The sequence below is a fragment of the Fusarium fujikuroi genome, chromosome FFUJ_chr02, assembly GCF_900079805.1.
Source record: "Fusarium fujikuroi IMI 58289 draft genome, chromosome FFUJ_chr02".
In the NCBI taxonomy this organism is placed as follows: Eukaryota; Fungi; Ascomycota; class Sordariomycetes; order Hypocreales; family Nectriaceae; genus Fusarium; species Fusarium fujikuroi.
The window spans coordinates 2,004,876-2,027,420 of NC_036623.1; the positions used below are offsets into that span (position 1 = coordinate 2,004,876).

The 22,545-nt window shown below is 49.8% G+C and overlaps 8 protein-coding genes; 4 read left to right on the forward strand and 4 right to left on the reverse strand.

The window, feature by feature from the left end:
• Positions 1–1,102: 1,102 nt before the first annotated feature.
• Positions 1,103–4,238, forward strand: FFUJ_04669 (related to helicase-like transcription factor; the record flags this gene model as incomplete). XM_023572017.1 has 10 exons in its annotated part: positions 1,103–1,355; positions 1,402–1,452; positions 1,502–1,536; positions 1,612–1,704; positions 1,757–2,188; positions 2,239–2,807; positions 2,859–3,131; positions 3,181–3,285; positions 3,332–3,969; positions 4,015–4,238. 10 exons carry the CDS (start codon positions 1,103–1,105, stop codon positions 4,236–4,238), a joined length of 2,673 nt encoding a protein of 890 aa, XP_023426223.1.
• A 440-nt stretch (positions 4,239–4,678) lies between these two features.
• FFUJ_04668 (related to NCA2 protein) lies at positions 4,679–6,770 on the reverse strand (the record flags this gene model as incomplete). XM_023572019.1 has 2 exons in its annotated part: positions 4,679–6,671; positions 6,754–6,770. The coding sequence occupies 2 exons, from the start codon at positions 6,768–6,770 to the stop codon at positions 4,679–4,681; spliced, it is 2,010 nt and encodes a 669-aa protein (XP_023427164.1).
• Positions 6,771–9,479: 2,709 nt separating this feature from the next.
• On the forward strand, positions 9,480–10,531 carry FFUJ_04667 (probable C-4 methyl sterol oxidase; the record flags this gene model as incomplete). XM_023572020.1 has 3 exons in its annotated part: positions 9,480–9,490; positions 9,567–9,675; positions 9,734–10,531. 3 exons carry the CDS (start codon positions 9,480–9,482, stop codon positions 10,529–10,531), a joined length of 918 nt encoding a protein of 305 aa, XP_023427165.1.
• Positions 10,532–11,033: 502 nt separating this feature from the next.
• FFUJ_04666 (related to pterin-4-alpha-carbinolamine dehydratase) lies at positions 11,034–11,636 on the reverse strand (the record flags this gene model as incomplete). XM_023572021.1 has 3 exons in its annotated part: positions 11,034–11,267; positions 11,322–11,384; positions 11,484–11,636. The coding sequence occupies 3 exons, from the start codon at positions 11,634–11,636 to the stop codon at positions 11,034–11,036; spliced, it is 450 nt and encodes a 149-aa protein (XP_023426224.1).
• A 949-nt stretch (positions 11,637–12,585) lies between these two features.
• FFUJ_04665 (uncharacterized protein) lies at positions 12,586–13,902 on the forward strand (the record flags this gene model as incomplete). XM_023572022.1 has 3 exons in its annotated part: positions 12,586–12,649; positions 12,707–13,126; positions 13,175–13,902. The coding sequence occupies 3 exons, from the start codon at positions 12,586–12,588 to the stop codon at positions 13,900–13,902; spliced, it is 1,212 nt and encodes a 403-aa protein (XP_023426225.1).
• A 943-nt stretch (positions 13,903–14,845) lies between these two features.
• FFUJ_04664 (uncharacterized protein) lies at positions 14,846–15,949 on the reverse strand (the record flags this gene model as incomplete). The annotated part of the gene is made up of 1 exon (XM_023572023.1): positions 14,846–15,949. The coding sequence occupies one exon, from the start codon at positions 15,947–15,949 to the stop codon at positions 14,846–14,848; it is 1,104 nt and encodes a 367-aa protein (XP_023427166.1).
• Positions 15,950–17,839: 1,890 nt separating this feature from the next.
• On the forward strand, positions 17,840–19,222 carry FFUJ_04663 (uncharacterized protein; the record flags this gene model as incomplete). XM_023572024.1 has 3 exons in its annotated part: positions 17,840–17,876; positions 18,237–18,661; positions 18,743–19,222. The coding sequence occupies 3 exons, from the start codon at positions 17,840–17,842 to the stop codon at positions 19,220–19,222; spliced, it is 942 nt and encodes a 313-aa protein (XP_023426226.1).
• Positions 19,223–19,670: 448 nt separating this feature from the next.
• On the reverse strand, positions 19,671–22,071 carry FFUJ_04662 (probable ARP5-Actin-related protein; the record flags this gene model as incomplete). XM_023572025.1 has 4 exons in its annotated part: positions 19,671–19,700; positions 19,750–21,470; positions 21,517–21,837; positions 21,894–22,071. 4 exons carry the CDS (start codon positions 22,069–22,071, stop codon positions 19,671–19,673), a joined length of 2,250 nt encoding a protein of 749 aa, XP_023426227.1.
• Positions 22,072–22,545: the final 474 nt, after the last annotated feature.

The following is a 22,545-nucleotide window of genomic DNA, read 5'->3' on the forward strand; positions in this document are numbered from 1 at the left end:
TAGCGTATAAAACTTGTGTAGCTTGGATAATGAAAACTCTTTGCTGCTGCAATTCTCTCTATCGTGTTGCCTAACAGTGGTGACCCAAACTTGGCCCCAACTTTGCATTGTATATCTCCAAGGGTACTAAGGCGATTCAGAACATTTAGTTAGTGGCATTGATTGGACTGGCTTAACAGAAGCAAGTAAAAACTGCTGGTACCTATCAACAGCATGCCCATGTAAAGCCAAGTCTCTGTCTGCCCATAATGGTTCGTGTACCTGACACTTTTCCAGGGTCAGTATAGCGGGCCACCGGAAAAGGGTTGCGTCGGGCCCTCCCGTCCAATTCTTCCAACGTTGATTGAGTGGGAATCAGGACTGCAGTGAATAATTCTCCGTGAAAGCCAGATCTATCATGGTATGCTCACTGGCTGTGCCACGTCCCTGCTTTTTTTCCATAATTGAATTCGAGATAACTGCGGTCTGGGCTACAATTGGGTTGTTTGCTGTCTAGGGTCCAATTGCTGTAGATAGAGATCCCAACACGTACAATAACTGTTTATTTATAATAAACAAGTGGGCTCTCAATAAGGAACTGGCAATATCAGATGAAAAATTGCAAGCAATGGCTCTTGTTTTCTATCTCACCGAGAATGTATTGTGCAATCATGATTGACCCAATGAGTTGGAATGGTCTCAACTGCAAGGCAGTGACGTAAGGTGCCTGTCGCGTTAGTCGCCAACGTACCTCGAGATCTTTGGCATTCACTTATCATGCACATCACAATAGAACAATGTAATTCAAAAGATCAAATGAATAAATAAACTCGGGAGAAGCCTTCTTCCGATTTGATATCGGCTACATTGTTCATTACATGGACATTTCCATCTGCTTCTATTTAGAGTTTACATCCCGGGTTATCCGATTGACCAGCACCATCTCCAAGAAGCAATTAATTCTGTGACGCGAGATCATATACAAGGCGAGGGAAACGCAATCGTGAGGGGCAGCATTTCACTTCTAAAAACTCATCATTATAAGGAAAATAGCCTCTCTTGCTTCTTTCGCTTCTTTCGCTTCTTTCGCTTCTCATCGTATCACAAATCTTGCATCGTCAAAATGCCAGGAAGGCGTGCCAAACGCGCGCACGACCTCATCGACCTTACGGGTGACGATGAGTCTGAGACGCGTCAGAAACGGCCCGCCCCTAGCGGTCACCACAATCAACAGCAACATTCCCCAGGACAAGGTGGAACAAGTGTATATGGGAGTTCTTCATCGCAAGCTGCGCCCTCATCTACCGCTGAACCAGATTACCTTGACTTGACACAAGATGATGATGGCCCCCCTCTTGAGCTTTACGGAACCTTTGGTACGACACTTACATCCCACTTCATCCATCTCACTAACATGAACAGATGGGAAGGTTGTTGGTGTGAGGTACTACAGAGGATATGCTTCAGCGGGTGGTACGTTTTCGTGCTTCAGGTTACGCGACAAAGGCTCACAAGTTTGCAGAAAACGTTCTTTGCAGGCGAGAACCCAACAACCAGGTTCGTGCTATTCCAAGTGGTCTCATTCTTTGTCTCTCCTGCGGCATGGCCTGGAACTGACGTCTGACATCTCAGTACGACTCCAATGCCATTCGCGTTGACAACGTCGTCGGTGATCAAATCGGCCATCTTCCTCGAAAGGTTGTTGAGAAGGTCGCCCCATATGTGGTAAGACGAAACGTTGCGCCGTTCATCGTTGCCATTTCTGACACGAAACCAGGATCGTGGCGACGTGGTCCTCGAAGCCCAGCTCACAGGTGAGAAAGGCTTCTATGACTGTCCAGTTAAGATCTTCTTCTATGGACCTAGCGACCCGGAGGAGCGCTCCAGAATCGAAGATTCGCTCAAGAAGGACAGGCTTGTCAAGGCTACGGAGCTCAAGAACACTAGAAAGGAAGCTGAAGCCCGTAGGAAGGCAGCAATGGGCCTTGTGAATGGCAGCTCGACTCATGGTCTTGGCCAAGATCTTGCTGTTCCACAGAAGCCTGAGATCACGATGGACAATGTTCTGCAGAAGAGTGAGGCAGTTGAGATGCGCAAAGGCGGAGACGCGATCAAGTCGCTCGCTATTGGCGAGGATGAGCTTGCGAAGATGCCAATGGCCGAGCAGCCCGAACAGCTCAAGGCACAGCTTCTGCCATACCAATTACAGGTTCGTCTCTTTCTCAGTGGGCAGCGCATTTTACTGACTGGCTTATCCAGGGCCTTGCGTGGATGACCTCCAAAGAAAATCCTCAACTCCCTTCCAAAAGCTCCAAAGAGCCAGTGCAGCTCTGGCTTCATGAATCCAATAACCGTTTCCACAATATCGCATCTGGCTTTGTCACAAGCAGGGCTCCAAAACTCCTTTCCGGCGGTATTCTTGCAGATGATATGGGCCTCGGAAAGACCCTTCAGATCATCAGCTTAATCCTCACTGGCGGCACGGGTCCAACCCTCATCGTTGCGCCCGTTAGTGTCATGAGCAATTGGAGTCAGCAGATCAGGCGCCATGTCAAAGGAGACCAGCAACCTAGCATCTTCGTCTACCACGGCGGTGATAAGTTACACCCATTGCAACTTCAGAGATATGATGTTGTGATCACCAGCTATGGAAGACTTGCCAGGGAGCGAGACTCAAGCGTTCAACGAGCTATAACTTCTCCGAAAATTAAGTGGCGGCGAGTTGTTCTTGATGAGGGCCATACCATCCGAAATTCCAGGACAAAGGTGGCCTTAGCAGCTTGCGAGATTAACGCAGAGTCTCGCTGGGTTCTGACAGGAACACCTATGTAAGTCCTGCTCCTTTTTGATGGCGTTAAATAGCGGCTGATCCGATATAGCGTTAACTCAGTCAAGGACCTTCACTCTCTGGTCAAGTTCCTTCACATCACTGGCGGTATCGAGCAATCCGAAATCTTCAATGCCCAAATCACTCGCAAGTTGGCCAATGGTGAACGCCATGGCGAAGTACTTCTTCAGGCCCTCATGCATGACCTTTGTCTCCGTCGCAGGAAGGACATGAAGTTCGTAGATCTCAAATTGCCGGCCAAGAAGGAATATGTCCACAGAATTCCATTCCGCAAAGATGAGAAGCGCAAGTACGATGCTTTGCTGTAGGTTTGTGAAGTCCCGGGACTCTAGAATGGGCGCTGACGATTATAGGGATGAGGCGAGAGGTGAGCTCGAGCAGTGGCAGGCAGGCTCACAGTCAGGACAGAAGGGACGGTTCCAGAACGTCCTTGAACGGCTTCTTCGTCTTCGACAAATGTAAGTCCAGATCCCATTATCGCAGGACTCTACTAAACCTTTCTAGCTGCAATCACTGGACTCTCTGTAGAGAACGTGTTAGTGATATCCTCAAACTCCTCGACGAACATGAGGTTGTTCCCCTCAACGCCAAGAACCGCGGTCTTCTCCAGGAAGCTCTCCGCCTATACATCGAAAGCCAGGAAGAATGCGCCATCTGCTACGACAACCCGAACGACCCTGTCATCACGACTTGCAAACACGTCTTCTGCAAAAATTGCATCCTTCGCGCTATCCAAATGCAGCACAAATGCCCAATGTGTCGCAACAAGCTGGACGAGAACAGTCTTCTTGAGCCAGCGCCCGAAGACGCCGGCGATGATACACGTGATTTTGACGCCGACTCGCAGAGTTCCAAGACAGAAGCGATGCTGCAAATCCTGAAGGCGACGATGAATAAGGAGGGATCAAAGGTGGTTGTGTTTTCTCAATGGACTTCGTTTCTCAATATTGTTGAGGCGCAGCTCAAGAAAGAAAACATAGGCTACACGCGTATTGACGGCAGCATGAAAGCTGACAAGCGCGACAAAGCCATAGAGGCTCTCGATAGCGACCCCAAGACACGAGTGATGCTCGCCAGTCTTTCTGTTTGCAGCGTCGGTCTTAACCTCGTTGCAGCTGACACCGTCATCCTCTCTGACAGCTGTAAGTCCAATTTATGACATTTCTGGAGCATACTAATACATTCAGGGTGGGCACCCGCCATCGAGGATCAGGCTATTGACCGCGTCCATCGTCTGGGACAAACCCGCGAGACTACTATCTTCCGACTCGTCATGGAGGGTTCAGTTGAGGAGCGCGTGCTAGATGTGCAAGGAGAGAAACGAGAGCTCGTGACAAAAGCGTTCAGAGAAAAGGGAAACAAAAAGCGAGAGAATTCACGCGCGGCAGACATTTCCAAGCTGCTTGGCTAGAGGTGTGTATGAGCATAGGCGTTGGTTTGGTAAGGAGTTACTGGTTGCGAAATACCCAGGCTTACAGAGTATATTAAGAGTGCGGAAAGGGGCACGTATCCTGGTATCAGAGATGCGAGAAACTGAATGTCATTAAGTGTATCCCTTTTAATAAGGAGGTAAAATCGACCTGTAGATCTTCCTTTTGTGATGCCAACATGCTGGCATCAAGCTTGTGTGCTGATGGCGACACAGTCGCTCCTGGTACTATGATAATTGGCAAGTATACCGCTACATCTCCAGAAGGTCCATAGCCAGACAAAGAGGTTTATGCATCTAATCATGGCTCGTTTATGCAATATACCTATATGTATAAGTACATTGGTGCTTTTTTGCCTGCCCAGCAAGGGCTAGTATACATGCTATCGTTAGACCCGTGACGAACACCTTTGATGGCTTGCCTAGTGAAGCCATCTCGCATAAGCCCAACGAATACGCTCCAGTGCCCTTGTCTGCAGCTGAATACCCTTCATGTTTGACAAATCATCGAGATCCTCAAGGAACTCCCTCGCGATCTCACGGGGCATAAGCTTATCAACAAGGTCTCTCAGAATATGAACTTCAGAAAGCAAGAGACCGTGGTCCTTATAAGAGAGAAGATTGGTCTCTGTAGGTCGGGCCTCGGAGAGGATGCGGTCTACGTTGCGGAGAACACGAATGGCCTTGCCAGCTTTGTGGGTTTGGCGTTGGCCAGAGCGGCCGCCAAAAACACCGCGCAGATACTGGAACATGCTATAGGAGACGAGAACACCGGGAGTAAGACCAACGAAGCCAAAGACAAGTTCCTGGCTCTTGAGAAGAGAGTCGATGCCGGTCATGGCGACCTCAAGGTCAACCTTTGTCTTTTGAACCTGGATGAGGAGTGATCGGACAAGATCTCCACGAATAGTGCCCATGAAAGGGCTTCGCAAATCCTTCTCGAACGCTCGGAGCACTGGAGTAACATCACCCTCAGCAACCTTATGTCGGATGTCAGCAACTTGAGACTCAGTCAAGGTGCTACCGGTTTCATTGGCAAAGTGAGGCTTGTCGAGGGCAAAGTCAACAACCATACGCTCGAGACTCTCACGGTCCGCCTTAAGACTATCCCTACTCATGATGGCGATTTCGCTGGTTTTGTCGTGTCGAATGGTTGAGATAATCTTTGACGTCGGTTCAATGACCCAGTTAAACCAGAAATCACGAACAGTTTCACCAAATTCAACGAACCACTCAATAATATCGGCCTTCCGGTTGACCAGAATACGCAAGACAGTTGTCGAAGAGAGGAGACCAACAATCGCAGGGAGCCAGTATCGGATTAGAGTGGAAGGTCGACCATTTTCCTTGGCCAGGGCGTGCATTGCAGTAAGATGTTCGGGGAGAGACTTGTCGATAATGGTGAGCAGTCGTCGGGCTAGAATGGCTGGACGATCAGCGGTGTTGCTGTCTTCGATGTGAACAGAAAGCTCAGGATCTTCCTCGACACCGGCAAAAACCTTGTCCTCAAAATCGCTAATATTGACGTCCAGAGTAGAAACTTCCTTGAGAACCATATCGATAAGCGCAACACTACGTTCGACGACGCCTTTGAGATCGTGATGGTCCTGGAGCTCAGCCTTATCGTCGTCGAGGCCGAATTGCAAGCCTTCATCCATCAGTACGCCAAGTCCGCTTGCCGTTATCTCGCGAAGTTTCTTGAGCTGTGCCTGTTTGCGTCGTGCTTCGGATCGAGATAACGCAACAGGCGACAAAACTCTCCGCTGAATGTTGGCGATTGATCGTTCCCGGATACTATCATGCACGATACCATAAAACTGCGTCCACTGCTGTGACAGACTTGATGTCGTGGAATCCACGAGTTCACCTGGGGCATGATGAAGGGAGCCAGCTTGAACGCGCAACTTGGTTGCAGTGTAAACTTCTTGAGACCATGCCCAGACACGCAAAGGCGAACTCTGGACAGCATATAGGCTGCTGTAGGAATAGGAGCCTAATACATCGTCCCAGTACCAGATGTCATCGTTGAGAGGGACAATTTGATCCAGGAGTGTGTTGAGAACAACGCCATGGAGTTGAATGGTGGCCTTGCTAACAAGCAGCCACTCCAGCTCATTCTCGTAAGGGCTTTTAGTCTCATCACCTAGTTGTGCCTCTGTCACTGAGAGGTGGGCAGATGCAGGGATATCAGATGATATGAGAAGATCCCTGATGCGCCATGCTGGCAGAAGCGGTTGCGAGGATGATGTAGTACTCAATGACTGGATGGTACGGAGCAAGTGATCAAGACGCGGGGATGAGAAGGCAGCAGCTACAGCAAACCCATGCTCTTCGGTCTCTGACTGACCATCCTCTGAAGCAACTTCGGATAAAACTGGAAGACGATCAAGGTAGGCATCAAGCCGCCGTACTTGGCTATGAGCAGGGTTAGTGACTTGACGGATTATGTAAGGTGAGGGGCAGTAGTAGCAGGGCCCAGGTGTTGAGGTTGACGAACTCGGAGACAAGCGTCATGGTTGGACCAAGGATGAGCTTGCTTAGATCTGGTAACGACAAGGCTGATGTGTGAAGCACGGCATCTGTCAGTAGTAGCCGAAGTTGCAGAGAGCAACTATAGACCGGGGATAACGCGGAATGGGACGGGACGGTAGCTCCGAAGAATCGGTGGAGTGCTCGGCGAACGACCCGGGGGTGACAACGAAGACAACGGCGGTGCCAGCAGCTTCTCGGCCGGATGATGAGCGCCAAGTCACGGGGGCTCGACGGAGAATTCGGAGCAGGGCTGCGCAACGGGCAACGGGCGTCGAATCGCGTGTGGATGGAAACGAGACGAGGGGTGAGAAGTGTGAGTGTAAGCTTGAGCTTGAGCTTGTATCCGCACCACAAGCTCCAAACACGAATGCGGGCGGGAGATGAGCAAATGTGGGGAACGTTTATTGCATCATGCCACACGGATCAGCTCAGCCCGGGTCCGTACATGAGAAAACAACCAAAACCCGTTGCAAGTTGTAGGGTTAAACTGGAATTGAATGGTTGCAAGGCTGACACCCGTTGTAATCATCAATTACACAGCTTTCCTTGCACAATGCATTGCATAGTGATCTAACCACAATTTGACGTTTCACAAGCTTGAAAAGAAGGTGTGGTTGCTGAATGGAGACTGATTCGTATTCGGCAGCAGTTCACTTGGACAAATACGTAGAAGATAATGCCACGATCAACTGTGGCAATGAATGTGTTCTTTTGGGCATGTATTTCCAATGCTACGATATTGGAGTTTCAGTTAATTCTCCATGGGAGAAAAGAGAACCGCCATGCTGCTTTGGCGATTGCTTTGCATGTTGAGAGCAAATCTCTCTGAACTCCAAAGTGAAGTGAACCGCTGGTAGGCCAACTACAACCAGCAATCTATCTCAAGCATATATAGAAATCTAACCCGATAGACCTAGCCTGCAGCAGTTCCAAGACATCGTCATACGTACAAGACAAAGCGGTCACTGGCATACAAACTGATGATAAATTTCCCAGGCTAACCTAGACCCCAAAATATAGACCGTTTTAGACGGCGCGGGTGTTGAATGTTCCTCGTATTCGGGTTATACTCAGACACCGAGTACGGATACACTAAGCCCAAGCTGGAATGCATATGTACTTCATCTAAAAGTAAATGAACATAACAGAACAGTGAAAACCAAGTCATACCATCTCTTGTCAAAAAACAAATATTTCAATTGCAAGGTCCCCGATTGGATGTAACGGAATACATGTGAAGAGATAATCAGGAATCGCTGGTATTGCAACGACTTCATCATGTTAGCGAGAACGAGCCGGAGAGGCGTAGAAGAACGTGCAGAACTTCTAACATCGAGAGCCGAAAACGAAAAAGAGACAGGCCTCATGAGATCATCGGAACTGGGCGATTGGTGCAAGGGGCGGCTGATTCTGACCCAGTAGATCGGTTGATAATCTAATACTTTGCCCCTGGCGCGATCTGCACCCTATCGATGAGTAACCATCTAACCTCAAAAATTTGGCCGCAAAGGCCGCTTTTGAACCCGCTGCTTAGAACACACCACTTTCTCCAAATCTCTCGCGTCCGGGAGAGCGCCATCCGATGGAGCTTTCACGGCAATGCTTTGTTTGATGAGATCCTAGACTGAAAATCCCTGTGTTGAATGTTGCCACTCGATCCATACAGGACGCGTCCAATGTAAAAATCACCTGTTGTGATTGGGATAGGGACATGCCAGTAACAAGGGTGCTCCAGAGACTGAAACATGAACACTCTGTGTTATTTTGTGTTACAGGAACCAAATCTAGTTCAATTCGATATCCGTAAAAGACGTCGCTCGTAGGCCAATCACAAATCGTGGCAAAGGCCGAATTGGGTCTGATTTCGATCTTCACCGCTTTCAATGGCAATGTGTAAAAGAGACGGGCGGTGCCCCTCAAAGTACTGGACCCTGGATAAGGGACGAAAAAGGACAACACCAAGGACCTCGAAATGATATGAGAAGATTCCTCAAATTCCCGTGAGATCCCCGTAAAGTCGATAAACACACATACGATTCTTTTCAAGCGGTGACAATGCTAAAGCGATATGTATTCGCTTTGACTGGTGCAGAGGCATGTAGATGGGCCCGGAAGCCGGGAGGACAATTTGATAGTGGTCTTATTCTGGAACCATTGCTTTCTTCCATCTGGTATCGCGCACAGACCAACGAAAGCCCAGGGGTCCTGTGTCATGAATGGCTGGCTGTCACAGGCCCTGGGAGATTCACATTACCTCCTTTGGCTTACAAGGTGTGTGAATACTCTGTTGAGGCGTCGTTCCTGGTGCAATTTTCGCAACGGTACGTACCGAGACAGTGCAAGAGCAGGTGGTCCGTTTACTTCTCTGGCTGTAAATCTCCGTAAAGTTAGTGAATTGAATGCCTGTAGTGGGCGTGTGGCCAGGCCAAGGCCCGCCGCCCACCATTTTGGATGGGACCCCCCTTAGAGATTCTCTGGGCCGGGCAATCGAGGAAATGATAAAACCTCCCCAACAGCCGCCGTCTGTTCTCCTTTTTCACCACCGCCATCACCATTGTCAACACTCCTCTTTTATAACAAGAGCCGCCTCTCCGACGACTCTTGACTGGACCCGGTGCTTGCTGGTGTCTTTCTTCTTTACCTAGAGGGTCCCTATTCAGTCTACTTTGCCATAAGTTTGCTAACTTCACCATGGATGCGCTGTGAGTAGCCTCCCTGATATTGCCATTCGAACACGCCAATGTTTTGAACAACCCCTTCTGACATCAATTTTTGCAGAAACGCGACCACCTTCGCGTCCTTTAACCAGACCAAGGACTACTTTGTTGTCCTCGAGGAGGTCTCCAAGTACAATGTCCAGCTCAACATTGTCGAAAAGCTCTGGGCCGTACGTCCAAACCGATCCAACGTCGCGAAACCGCAGCAATACTAACTTTGAAACTCAGGCTTGGTACCTCTGGATGCAGAACGATACCCTCGCGACCGGCATCATGAGTTTCGTGCTTCACGAGCTCGTCTACTTCGGCCGCTGTATTCCCTACATGATGATGGACTACATCCCCTATTTCCAACAATTCAGAATTCAGAAGCAAAAGGTTCCCACCCTCAAGGAGCAATGGGATTGCGCCGCCATCGTTCTTATCAGCCATTTCACCGCCGAACTTCCTCAGATCTGGTTCTTCCACCCCGTCGCTACCTACCTCGGTATGGACTACGGTGTGCCCTTCCCTCCCGTTTGGAAGATGGCTCTCCAGATCGCTATCTGCTTCATCATGGAGGATGCTTGGCACTACTGGTTCCACCGTGCTCTGCACTACGGTCCTCTCTACAAGGCCATCCACAAGATGCACCACACCTACTCTGCTCCTTTCGGTCTCGCCGCTGAGTACGCTTCGCCCATCGAAACAGCTCTCCTCGGAATTGGTGTTGTCGGATGCCCCGTTGTCCTCCTTGCCATTACTGGCGAGCTCCACCTCTTCACTATGTACACCTGGATCGTCCTCCGTCTTTTCCAGGCCATCGACTCTCACAGTGGCTACGACTTCCCCTGGAGTCTGCGACACTTCCTTCCCGTCTGGGCCGGTGCTGCCCACCACGATCTTCACCACGAGAAGTTCATTGGCAACTATGCCTCCAGCTTCCGCTGGTGGGACTACTGCCTGGACACCGAGGCTGGCGCTGAGGCTCACAAGCGCCGTCGCGAGAAGAAGCTTGCTCAGATCAAGGCCAAGAAGGCACAATAGAGTGCTGCAAAGAAAGCCTGACACGACGACTGATAATCGATTGCGGTGAATCGAGTCCGACTCAGGGATTTCACGACCGGAAAGAAAATGAAGAGGGTGTTGATCATGAAGACTTAGACTGTTCGCAAACCGGGCATACATTGTCTACGTCGCTAAACTAGCGGCTCGAGCATTCGCATGGCGTTGGGGATGTTAACCAAGAACGAATTTTTACGCTTGTATATAGAAAGTTGCCCTGGAGAGGCTTTAGACATATTTAATCACCAGCATCGTTCGTTGACCTTTAACCATACCATCACCAATAACCATCCATATGTGAATCATGACATCTCGTCATGCAGTGACGTAGTGGCGCAGTTGTCAGAGTTCATCATAATGATACACGCAGCCATATGGGCTTGTAGATACGTTTCTAACAAGCTGGATGTGCAATTGGAAGAACTGACCGAATTCTGCCTCGCAGGAATTCGATGTGCATCGTTTCAAATCAGCCGGAACCTCTCTATTTCCTCTTTGGGGTGCAGCAGTCTCCTGCCGCCCCAGCTGCGCGGTCCGCCAACCCGCGGATAGCACAGCTCTGGTCTTCCGTTTCGGCCGCAACTGGGGCGGTCGGCTCCGGAGGCAGCTCACCTAGTTGTTCTGCGAGAGCATCACATTCGGCGGCCATGCTTATGTCCTTGTCCGAAAGTCCCGCTGGGTTATGCGTTGTCCAGCGGATGAAGGTTGTGTTATAAACCTGGAATGTGGTTAACTGCATGATAATTGACGTGTAAGCTGAAGAAGGGTTTACATTGGACCATTCGGGATGGTGGTTCTTGATTTTGCATTGCAGAGATACTCCTGTCATGAAATCCTGAGACTAGTCAACTCCGATGGTACTCCTCAACATTTGTATTTCATGGTAGTTCAACTATTTTGAGTGAATCGCAGTACTCCCCTCTCAATCGCTTACCCATGTCTTTGAAAATGTCTTAAACTTGAACTGTCTCTCCAAAGCAGCACCATCCTTGGTGAGAATCCATCGTCCACCGTCGGAAGTGAGTGCTTTAAGCGCAGGCGTAACGCTCGCAGCATCAGTACCAGCAGAGAATTGCGGGTGAGCCATCGTCGAAGCCAGGCGGGAAAGAGATGGAAGACGATGTGAGATATGAGACGGGCGCATTGTAGGGCGACCAAGAGATGAGGTTATAAGTGAAGGCGGGTTGGAGGATGAGGCTGAAAGGCTTGATCGATGAGTGGCGGAAGTGGTACAGATTATGAGTACCTCTGATATCGAGTGGGACTGGCTACAGCACAAGTATCCACTAACACATCATATGTCCAGGTCGACTAACACCGAACAGCTCCAAATATGTAGGATCATGTCTTCTTGATTGCTATTTGAAGCTAGGAATGAAAAGTAAATCCTCGAGACACTATAGATTGATTGATCATTCGATTCTAAGTGCTTAGCTGCCCATGTTCTGTCATACATCGATGGTCCCCGAGCTCTGGTTCAACAATCTCACAACCTACAGGGACTATCAATGTCCACTAATGTGCCATTCTGCGTATTCGTCCTGAAGAGACTTAGTCCCGGCCAACTAAGAGGTTAGGAAAAGCAAGCCTCATCAGCCTAGACGCAAAAGTGCTCCAGTATTTGATACATGGCCATGGCAATGACCAGGAAATGAAGCCCGAGCTAGTGCAAACGCTGCACACCCTCACTGGATATTAACAAGCACCTATAACGGTTAGGCCCTGATCCAATCGATACGAACGGGCACCTTCGATACGGTCCGTAAAATCTGAACAGTAGGCTATTCCCAAATTGGCCGGTTTTGGTGATGAATTGTATGGATGAGGGATTTTCGATCCGGTCAGCATTTATGCAATGTACCTGTTTTGCCGTAAACCTGATAGGGAAAGGTCAGCAACAAATGGAACCGAAATGGTGACTTTTTGGCTGCTTTTCTGCCGTCCGCTTGTTTTGCCGTTTGTTGAAAACAAGCGTACAGTTTCGTTCGATCCGTACGAGGCTGCGAGGCTGACCCCCGGCCTGTGACGATCTCCAAATGCCTGATAACGCCCCCAACCGCGGCGATGATGATGATGCTGTTAGCTCGGATGACGGATACAGTGAGGAAGAAGACCTACTTATCATAGGGCTAGCTGTAAAGACCCTTGAATCGCAAGGGAACAAAAAAAGGCTGCATTTCCCTACTGTTTTTGATCGCCGAGAGATCGTCAACCCCGGCGGGTCGGCTGCAGCAGAGGAATTCGGTCAGAAGCTGCTGACGGGCCACGAGAGGAGATTTGTGGAGGAGCTTCGGGTCACGAAGGTCCAATTCTATCAATTAGCTGACTGGATCAGTGTAAACACAAGCATGAAGGGATCTAGCCGGCAAAGCTTACATCTGAAGCTGATGATCTTCCTGTATGTCATCGGTCAGGGCTGCACGCAGCGGGCGGCGGCACATCACTTCGGCGTCTCTCAAAGCTCTGTATCTCGGATAATGGCGACAGGTCTCGAAGCGTTTGCCGACATCCACAGGACATTTGTTGTCCAACCGGAGCCAACAGAGGTGTGCCACGAGCCTATAACCAAGCCCAAATGTCAGTATTTCTTCGGTTGTATCGGTGCTGTAGATGGTACTCACATAGCGGCTTGGGTCCCTGAAGAAGGTCAAAGGAAGTGGTACAACAGAAAGTCCCTGATAACTCAGAATGTCCTCTGTGCCGTCCGCCTTGACGGGACTTTCTCGTACGTCCTTGCCGGCTGCGAGGGATCAGTCAACGACGCCTCCCTGTTGCGGCATGCTCGGTCGAAGAGCCTGAAATTGTATGCCGATAGATTCTATGTTGGGGATGCCGGCTTCGGTGCCTGTACAGGACTTCTAGTCCCCTATATTGGCATCAGATATCATCTTAACGACTGGAAGGTGTCGCTGGAAGGACCTCAAAATAAGGAAGAACTGTACAACCTGCGCCACTCACGACTGCGAATCATCGTCGAGCTGACCTTCGGTCGGGTCAAGAGGAAATTTCGAATAATGCGTTCTTCGCCGCCTGAATATGATATATATAAACAGATCCTGATTGTATATGCCTGTACAGGCCTGTGGAATTTCCTGAAGTCGTTAGAAGAAAAGCCGGCGTTGAATAAGGCACAAGAGGAATACCTACAGTCGATGACTGCTTGGGCACGAGATAATCTCCCCAGCGACCCTGAGGTTTTGAGAGATGAGATCGCGATAGATCAGTGGGAAGAGCATTTGGCGTATATTGAAGAAATGAGGCAATATAATAATGCTATTCTCCAAAGGAAGCACGAGAAGCATCTTGGTGATGAGGAATGGAAGGCAGCGAGGCATTTCCGGCTCGAAAGGTGATGTTGAGGGAGGTTAGTGGGTGAAAAATGAAGCTGCTAGGAAGAAGCTGTGATAATCATGAAAAACCCCGCCTTTTGACCCCCAAATCACGTTTTTCCTAGCCTGCACAACAGGTCGGTTGAGGTTGAACCTCTCAAAATGAGCCCCTTTGGGGAGGGATTTTATCACCATGGTGTTGAGTCTCCAATTGACTTCAGTTTTACTTCAAATTTCTGGAGCGTTATCTCCAGCTTCAGGGCTATCCAAAAATATATAAATCGTCAGAAGCGCCTGATAATTGACTAATCCCCCGGCTTAATTCCTAATAGACCTCTTTTTGGTCAATATCCGGTCAGTTTGATGATAACCTCAATTCAGAGGCACGGCTGTGGAGGGGTAGCCACGCTAGCAGGCGGCCGCTAAAGTAGTCACATTAGTGGAGGAATTAGCTAAATTGGGGATTTACTTCTAAATTAAATTGAATTATCTACAGAAGTCAGAAAAATTCCAAATTTTTTACATATCTCAATTTAGGTATAATTGACTTATTTTCAAAATTTCAAAAAAATTGAAGCTATTTACACATTTTTGTGGCATATGATGAAAAAATGCAGCTTTTGACTAGTCTTACGGGTCAGTGGGTCAGTCACTCAAAGCTGCATAACCCGGCCGCAGGGGATTTCTAACCCCTCCACCAATTTCATCAGCTACACCAAAAGCTTCACATCTTCAACCTCACAACAGGATCAAGATACTGCATTTCCAACAGAACAAAAGCCCTCATGGGAAAACAAACTCGCGCATCTTATTCTACGAGTCAAACTCACTATCCTGTGTCATTTCCAGATCAATCTGCGGACTCCTAAGCACTATACATCCAGACTTCGAACAAAAAAGTCTCTCCTTCATCCTCTCGTTCAGACTATTATAAAAGACTGCACGCATGCTGTCCCCAAGCAGCCAGTCAAAGAAGGTCTCTATTTCCTCCCTCATCTGCTCTCTCCAGAAACCTCTGCTGTACATCCTGCACTGCTGATTGTGTGTCATCTGCACCGATAGGTCTCCGACTTTTCTCCCGACTTGTCACCAGCTTGGAGACTGCCTTCTCGATCGACCCTGCCTGTGGATCTACATGCCGGTGAGGTCTTCGTACACGCTGCGGCGACTGAGAGTCTCCAGAGCTGCTAGTTGTCGGGTGCGAGGGACGACCTGACGGTGAGGAAGTCAACTGAGAAGTCTGAGATGACGACGGAGCAGGAGTTGCTGTGACTTCACGGAAGGGCGAAGGCGACGGCCGACTGGGTAAGTGCCGCTGTGCAGCTTCGTGAGCAGATGGCTGACTGTGGAACACTAGGTCTTCGTCTATTTGAGAGTCTATTTGAGACTCTTCCATGTCGTTACGGAGGGATAACAAGCCTGAAGTGTCAGTGACCTCGAGAGCCGTAAGTCCGACTTCCTGTACGCCATCGAACGCCCGCTGATACAGATCCATCTTCTGGAGCCCGTTCCGCTTGATAGCGGCAGCCCCGATTCCATGCTTCTTCACCCACCGATCCCAGTTATCGTCGGTTGTGGTGACGATGCCCAGCTCGTGGTCGTAGCCTGCACCGCTCGTCTCCCTCATTATCGCAAGGAATGCCTTCCAATTTCTCAGCAGTTCACCGAGCTTACGACCGACCTTCGTCTGGTCAAAAACGTTCGGGGGATATCGCTCAGCAAGCTCACAGCCAATCTTGGCGTGGATAGTCTTCAGCAGCTGGGTCTTCTCGTTCTCTAGCTCCCCAGCTACCCTCTTCGCGCCGTAGCTCTCGAGGAGATACTCCATCTGGTCCCTGGTCCACCGTGCCTTCGAGCCGGGATTCTGTATGTCACTCCGAGGAGCTCTTCGCGTCGCTCTCTTGGACGCATTCTGTCGTGCTGTTGGACGTCGAGCGGGAAGAGACTGACTTGGTGCAGGCTGACTTGACGGCACCTCGATCTCTTCTTCGGCCTCACTTTCGCTTGCGGTTGAGATCTCTTCTTCGGACCGGGCCGGCGGGGCCATAGGTTGCTGTGACGAGGCAGGCATCTTCGTAAGTTCTTGATTGTATGAGACTACAACGGTATTGCTAACTTCAAACGATTCCTGACAGTCACACCGCCTAGCCCCTCCCCTGTTGACCGCCTTCCTCATCGATCAAGCCCCCAAGACCGACTAGGGCTAGTACAGCGGGTCACGCATAACCCGGTACAACAGCTCTTTTGTGCAAGTGGCGAAGTCACCCGGACCGTATCGAAGGTGCCCGTTTCGTATCGATTGGATCAGGGCCTAAAGGAGCATTGGTAATTGCACCCGCCGGCTCTTTTTATATCACAGCAGAACGATCCATGAGCTTGAGAGCTCGACCAAGCAGGGCAAGTCGTGTATTCGATCGTTTCTTCTTGTCACTGACCGGAAGAGTCGGAAGTGGCGCCGATGTAATTGGATATAGCTCTAGAGATGAATAAATTCAAGCGTCTTGGCTGTTTAACAGCATGAGGATATCGATCTGATGTTTGAGATATCCAGACAGGCAAGAATGTGTCGCTACCCAGCAGTACCCAGCAGACTTAGGTAGCATATTCTGACATGGCCCAAAAGTGTCAAACAGATAGACGTTTCGCCCTTTTCAAGACTGGTAGCCCCAAGAAATCCCCAGAGATCTGTGTTTGAGAGGAAAGTAGTGAGACCAAACAGGAGTCACTGAGCGGATGGAATAAGCAGTGTGGTGTGGTGTTCATTGGGTCGTATAACACGAACAAAGTTCTGTCGTTATTCACCAATCAATAGCCTGGAAACCAACCCTACACCGCACAAAAGTAGCTCAACTCGATTCGTGGTTATGCATGATTTTACCGCAAGATTCGAGGTCGTATTATGTGGTTATACGCCATGAATGTGAGATCGAAAGGACCCCGAAGTCTCGAAAAGCCAGGACTTTCCAAAATAGGACATTTATCTCGCGAGTGGGGTCGCAGCTCACGAGGAAGGTGCATGACTGGCATGGGCGGGTGCATGCACTGGATGCCTGAGGTGGTCCTAGCTCCTGCTTCTCTTCGGGCAGTTCTGCTCAGGTTTGGTCGCTGACAAATATTTTCTCTGCTACAACAACGTTCCCCTCTCTCCATCAGTCAGCAAATCCATCCAATCTTTTGGCCCAGGCCCGTCGTTTATTCCCATCGCGGCCAGTATCAGAAGTTCAGAACTACCGGTCCCGGGGGTAGAAGGGAAAGAAGTAGAAGAAGGAAAACCGAACAGGACTTTTGACTGGTTATTGCCCGGACTCCGAATTCTCCTCACCTAAATCAACCAGCTTCTTTATTCAGTCTACGCGTCTTTCTCTGTCCTTCAAATTAAGAACACAGTGAATATTACATGTTGAAACGGGCTCCTTGACTTTCTAAGACAGAATATAACAGCGATCCGCGTACATTTTTGGTGGGTGTTTCCCGCACCAGCCGCAAAAATCGTCGTCAGCACTTACGCTTGCTTCAGGGAGCAAGATAAATTGATCCTAGCAGAACGAGGAACGGCTCCGAGCTCCGTCCTACGTACAGCACATACCGTAAGTAACAACCGCCATCAGAGTTCGCGGGACAAGCAAGCCAAAAGCAGAAGCGAACAATCAGCAAGCGAGCGATAACCAAATCGTTCTAGCTCCTCCAGGTTTAGACTCGTCTAGTTGGTCCAGCAAGCGGAGAGAAGAAGCCTCCCCGGCCCAGCCACGCCATTTTCCGACTCGATCACCACTCACAGTCACACTTGAAAGGTCCCGGATCCAGGTTACATAATCCGTCATCCATCCGCCGGAACTCTCTCCTCACTCGTCTCCGTCAGTCAGCGTCAGGTCCCCCCCCTCGTTGTAGTAATCATCATCGCCCGCCCTGGGTCATTGCTACTTGGATGCTGAGTCAGACTCTCCTCCCCCAGAGCTCAAGCATGCAGAACTCCTCAGCCAGCGGCGCCAATAATCAAGGTTAGTCAAGACAACTCTTCTTCTCTCTTTTCCTTTCCTGTTCTGCTTTGCCTATTTCCTTGTCTGGACGCGTCTTGGTTCTTGATTTGGACCTACTGCTCTGTCTATTATCTACACTATACTACGCCTCACCTTGGCCTTGTTCCATCGCGACATCTATAGAGCTCCTTGCATCTGTCTACTATTTGAATGGCATCCTTGTCGCGTCATTTGCGCAATCCCATATACAATACACTTAGAGGTTCTTTACCTCAACAGTTGCATCCGATATTCGTTTCGACCACCTCGGCTTCGCGTCTGGTTCAATTACTGTTGACGTAGGTGCTGGGTGCATTGGCTAACACCGACCCCTCCACATAGAGCAGCATTTGCGCGCACAGCTCGAGCTCCTGAAGAGCCACGACGCGACAGGCTCATCCTCACCTACTGCCCCCGGACCCCGTGAATCTCGGCCTTTACAGCCCGCTCCTGCGCGGCCGGCGAATGGCTTCGATCATCTGTCCAGTCCTCAAGACCAACATCGAGTTCTAGCCACGAAAGGCGAAGTTGAAGCTCACATTCATCCTGATCTTCGCGCGCGAGCCAATCACGCACCGACAGCAAACATGATGCCCATTGTTCCTCCGTCTGGACATAGTCCAGGCGCATCTGCTGGCCCATCAAGCGCTGCGCTTGCTCCAGCGCCCCCAGCGCCTTTATCGGCAGACGATCATATGGGAGACGGTCGCAAAGCAAAGCGGGAGCTATCCCAATCCAAGCGCGCGGCACAGAATCGAGCTGCACAAGTAAGTCGACTGATGATGCCTCGTTGGCTGGCGCCGTGACATCGCCGTGCAATTGAGCTCCTGGGCTAACAATTCATCCAGAGAGCATTCCGACAACGGAAGGAAGGCTATATAAAAAAGCTCGAGCAGCAAGTTCGCGATTTCACGGATATGGAACAGTCTTTCAAAGCAATGCAGGCGGAACATTACGCGCTTCGGGAGTATGTCGTTCATTTGCAAACGCGGTTGTTAGAGACGTCAGGCGACTACCCCCCGCCCCCACCGAACGTGAACCTTGCTCCCGCTCAGCCAGCATCGGCTTCAGCTATAGCAGCTCCTGCTCCTCATGCCGAGCCCGCGCCTAGCAATCCAGCTGCAGGAACGCCTTTGGAGGCTGTTGCGCAAGCCGTGGCTGGTCTTGCGGCTCAGGAGCAAATCGAGCGCCAAAGGTATCCCTCGCCGCATTTCAAGGCTGAGCCTTTCAAAGTTGAGCCCAGTGCTGAGGATACAAGGACTGCTGACGAGATCAACAAGCAATTGCAACACTCTGAGGAACCCCAAGCACAACAACCAGCGGTCTAGAGAACCGCATGATATCCATGTGCTCGGGGCTCTGCAACTGTTATTATGGCGTTAAGGAACTGATTGTCGTGATTTTATATTTATAAAGAGAGGGGCGTTCGGGTCTGTTTATGTGAAACAAAGGCTCCTTGATCATGCGGGCTTCGCTTGGCGAGTCTTGCTGCTGTTTACCTGGGCTGTCACGTTTACGGATGATATTACCAAGACGGTTATATTTTGTTAGTCCAGATATCTACTCCTGTAATAAAAATAAGTGTCCCGGAAAACACTTTTAGTGTGGAGCAGCTGCCTGACGGTTTTGTGTGGAAGCGTCTATCAATTTCTCCTTTGGCTTTTTTTACTCTGGACAAGAGATCCCTGATTAAGGCAACATGTAAATTATTCTCATACCCGAACCGCTCCTAATAAAGAACTCGCCTTTGACTCCAGGCTTTCATCACTACACATTTTAAGCATACGAGTTACCCATGTCGTGTTCCTATACACATTAGTAAGAGCATGCCACTGTGGAATAGATTTGGACAAACTTTGATGTATTCTGGACCCTTTTCTTGGTACTCTTCTTTAGAGATTTTTGCTGACTTCCAAGCAGATGTACCCACCCATCCAGCCGCTCCCTTCCAAGCATCTAATAGAGCGTTTTCGGCACGGCGGACGGTCAGTGGTGAATCAGCAGGGAGGAGAGCACGAAGACCCTCGCGAACACGATCATCAAAGTTCTTGAACAGAGTGTTACCACCTGTCAAAAAGACGTCGCGAAGGAAGTCATCGCGGTTAGGGACATTGCCGAGACGCTGGCTGAGAATATCACCGGCTATCTCAACAATGCCTGACTGGTCGACACCAGCAATGGAGGGGCGAAAGACAACCTCGGGAACACGGATTCGCTCAACGTTGAGGTGAATTTGGTTGAGCTCGGCTTGTGAGGAGGGGTCGAAAGGTCGGGGACCTCGGGCAAAGGCGTGCAGGAGAGATTTCGACCAGTCAGACTGGGCTTCGTGGGTGTGCTCGTACTCAAAGTCAGGATCATAACGTAAAAGGTCCTGCTCTAGTGACTTGAGAGTCGAATGGAGATCTTCCTCCTCATGCTCGTCATCACTGTTGTCACCAACGGCGATTTGGCGGTAGACACCCCAGTCATCATCGTCAGCACCAAAGTTGTCATCATCACCGCCACGTCTTCGCTTCTTGGTCGGATTGTCCGATGCGAGATTGGCGATACTCTTCATGCGAATCTGAGAGGCGAGGGATTTACGGTTGCCCAGGTCCTGCTTTAGTCGCTCCCGTTCCTTCATCTTTTGCAGCGTCTCAGCACGTCGTTGACGCTTCTCATCGAGCCAGTTCTCGAGGTCATTCTCTCGTCGTTCAGTATCGGCGCGCTCTTCCTCGATGACACGAGCCTTCTCTGCTTCCTTCTCTGCCTTCGCACGTGCTCGAGCCTCGTGGTTGGATTTGAGGAGGCGCTGTTGACGCTTTTGCTTGATCTGGGCCTCATCAAGCTGGTCGTCGGGTATGTCAAGAAGGTCGAAGTTAGGTTGTTCTTGCTCCTCCTCTGGATCACCACCAACATCCTTTGTCCGGGCCTTCTTGATGGCCTTCTCTAAGTCTCTGATGATTTTTTCCAATTGGTTCTCATCTTTAATGTCGTTGCTGTCAAGCTGGCGCCGAATCTCTTTCTTGGTCTGATCTGTGATGTTTCTTTGCAATTGCTTGTAGTATTCCAGATCTTGCTCTTTCTTCATCAGTTTCTCCAGGCGCATCTTAGCCGCCTGTTGTTGAAGTCTTCGACCACTCTCTTTCTTGCGCTCTGCTATCCTGGCCAACTCTTCTTCACTCTTCTGCACGATCACTTCTTCTGTGAATGGATATTGCATGACAATATCGCGATCCTCGAGCCCTGTCCATTCGAGATAATTGGCGAGCTCGTTGTCATAGTCACGAGATACGTAGCCATGGTCCCTTAGCATATGCTCTGCCTGTGAGACGTTAAGCTTCCCAGCGAAGGCCGGGTATTTGAGTCGAATGAGCTTGAGGAGGTATTCAGCGTTGTGATATCCTCCCCAGTTTAATCGTGTGGCCTGTCCAAGTAAGGCTTTCGAGTTGTATACAGGAATTACATGAGTGGATGTATATGATGACGAGACCACGAGACCAGTCTTGCCCTTGTTGTGTCGGTATGAAAAGAGTGAATCGATTCCGTAGGCTAGCGAAGGCGCGCCGTAGCATTCGAAGATGATTTCGGTCATGGCTAAGAACTTCAGTATAAGCTTGCGGGATCGAATTGTTCCACGTACATTTTCTTGAGTAAGGGAGATTGGCAACAGCCTCTGTCATAACAATTGGCACTTCAATGGCACCGTCTGCATCATTCATGCCAAGCTTCAGGAAAATGTAATCGAGGACATGCTCCATTACGTCCCAGTTACTGACAATTCCTGTACCAGCCTCGAAGGCGCCTCGAATGTGACCTCGCGCGGTCGTGTCGGCGTAGCAATCTGAACCAGCAAAAGAAAAGGTCTTGCCTAGTTTTCGGTCGCGGTATTTGGCCATAATCGGAGGGATGCTGAACCTTGGCTTCGAATCGAAAGACCAGCCGGCGCGCACGGCAGACGATCCTAAAGGCGAAATGTCAATTGCCAGCCATCGCGAACCCCTTGCGCTCGAAGCTCACCATTATCAATGACGATGGCAGCGCTATCAGGCTGCTTCAAAGCGCGTTCGCGGCCATCTTTTGTAGGTTCGATGTAATTCTCGAAGCGTGTCTCCTTGACAGGGAAGATCTTGGCAGGAGGATATGTCTTTTGTTCGGGCGCCTTGATGGCGGGCTCATCGATGGCCGAGGGAGCCATGATTGCGAATAGGATGGTCGGATGGAGTTTACAAGTAAGAGACAGAAGTCATGACGGGAGGAGTAAAAAGGTTTAGTTAGGTTGGTCGATGTCTGACTCTAGTGGCCAATTGTCTGTCAAACTCGCAAAATACGGAGCTTCGTTGTTGGAAATTGAGAAGGTGTGAGGCTACGAGGCTGATCTAGGCCGTGTCATTCAATCCCGGGATCCACTTACGCGACAATGCAAGTGATGCAGTGAGAGACGACACATTTGACCTCCCAATGTGTCGAACACGTGCAGAAATTGTAATGTCTTCGACAGATGCAGGCCAAGGCTATCAGATACCTTCGTTGGCTTCCCCCGATTACATATTCAGTGACACACTGTCAAGCATGGCCTTTTGGACAGGTTTATTATACACAAGGTAATTTAGGTAAACAATTTCAAGGTCAGGTAGGCACTCTTGGTTCTGGTAAAGCAAGCTTCCTGTCA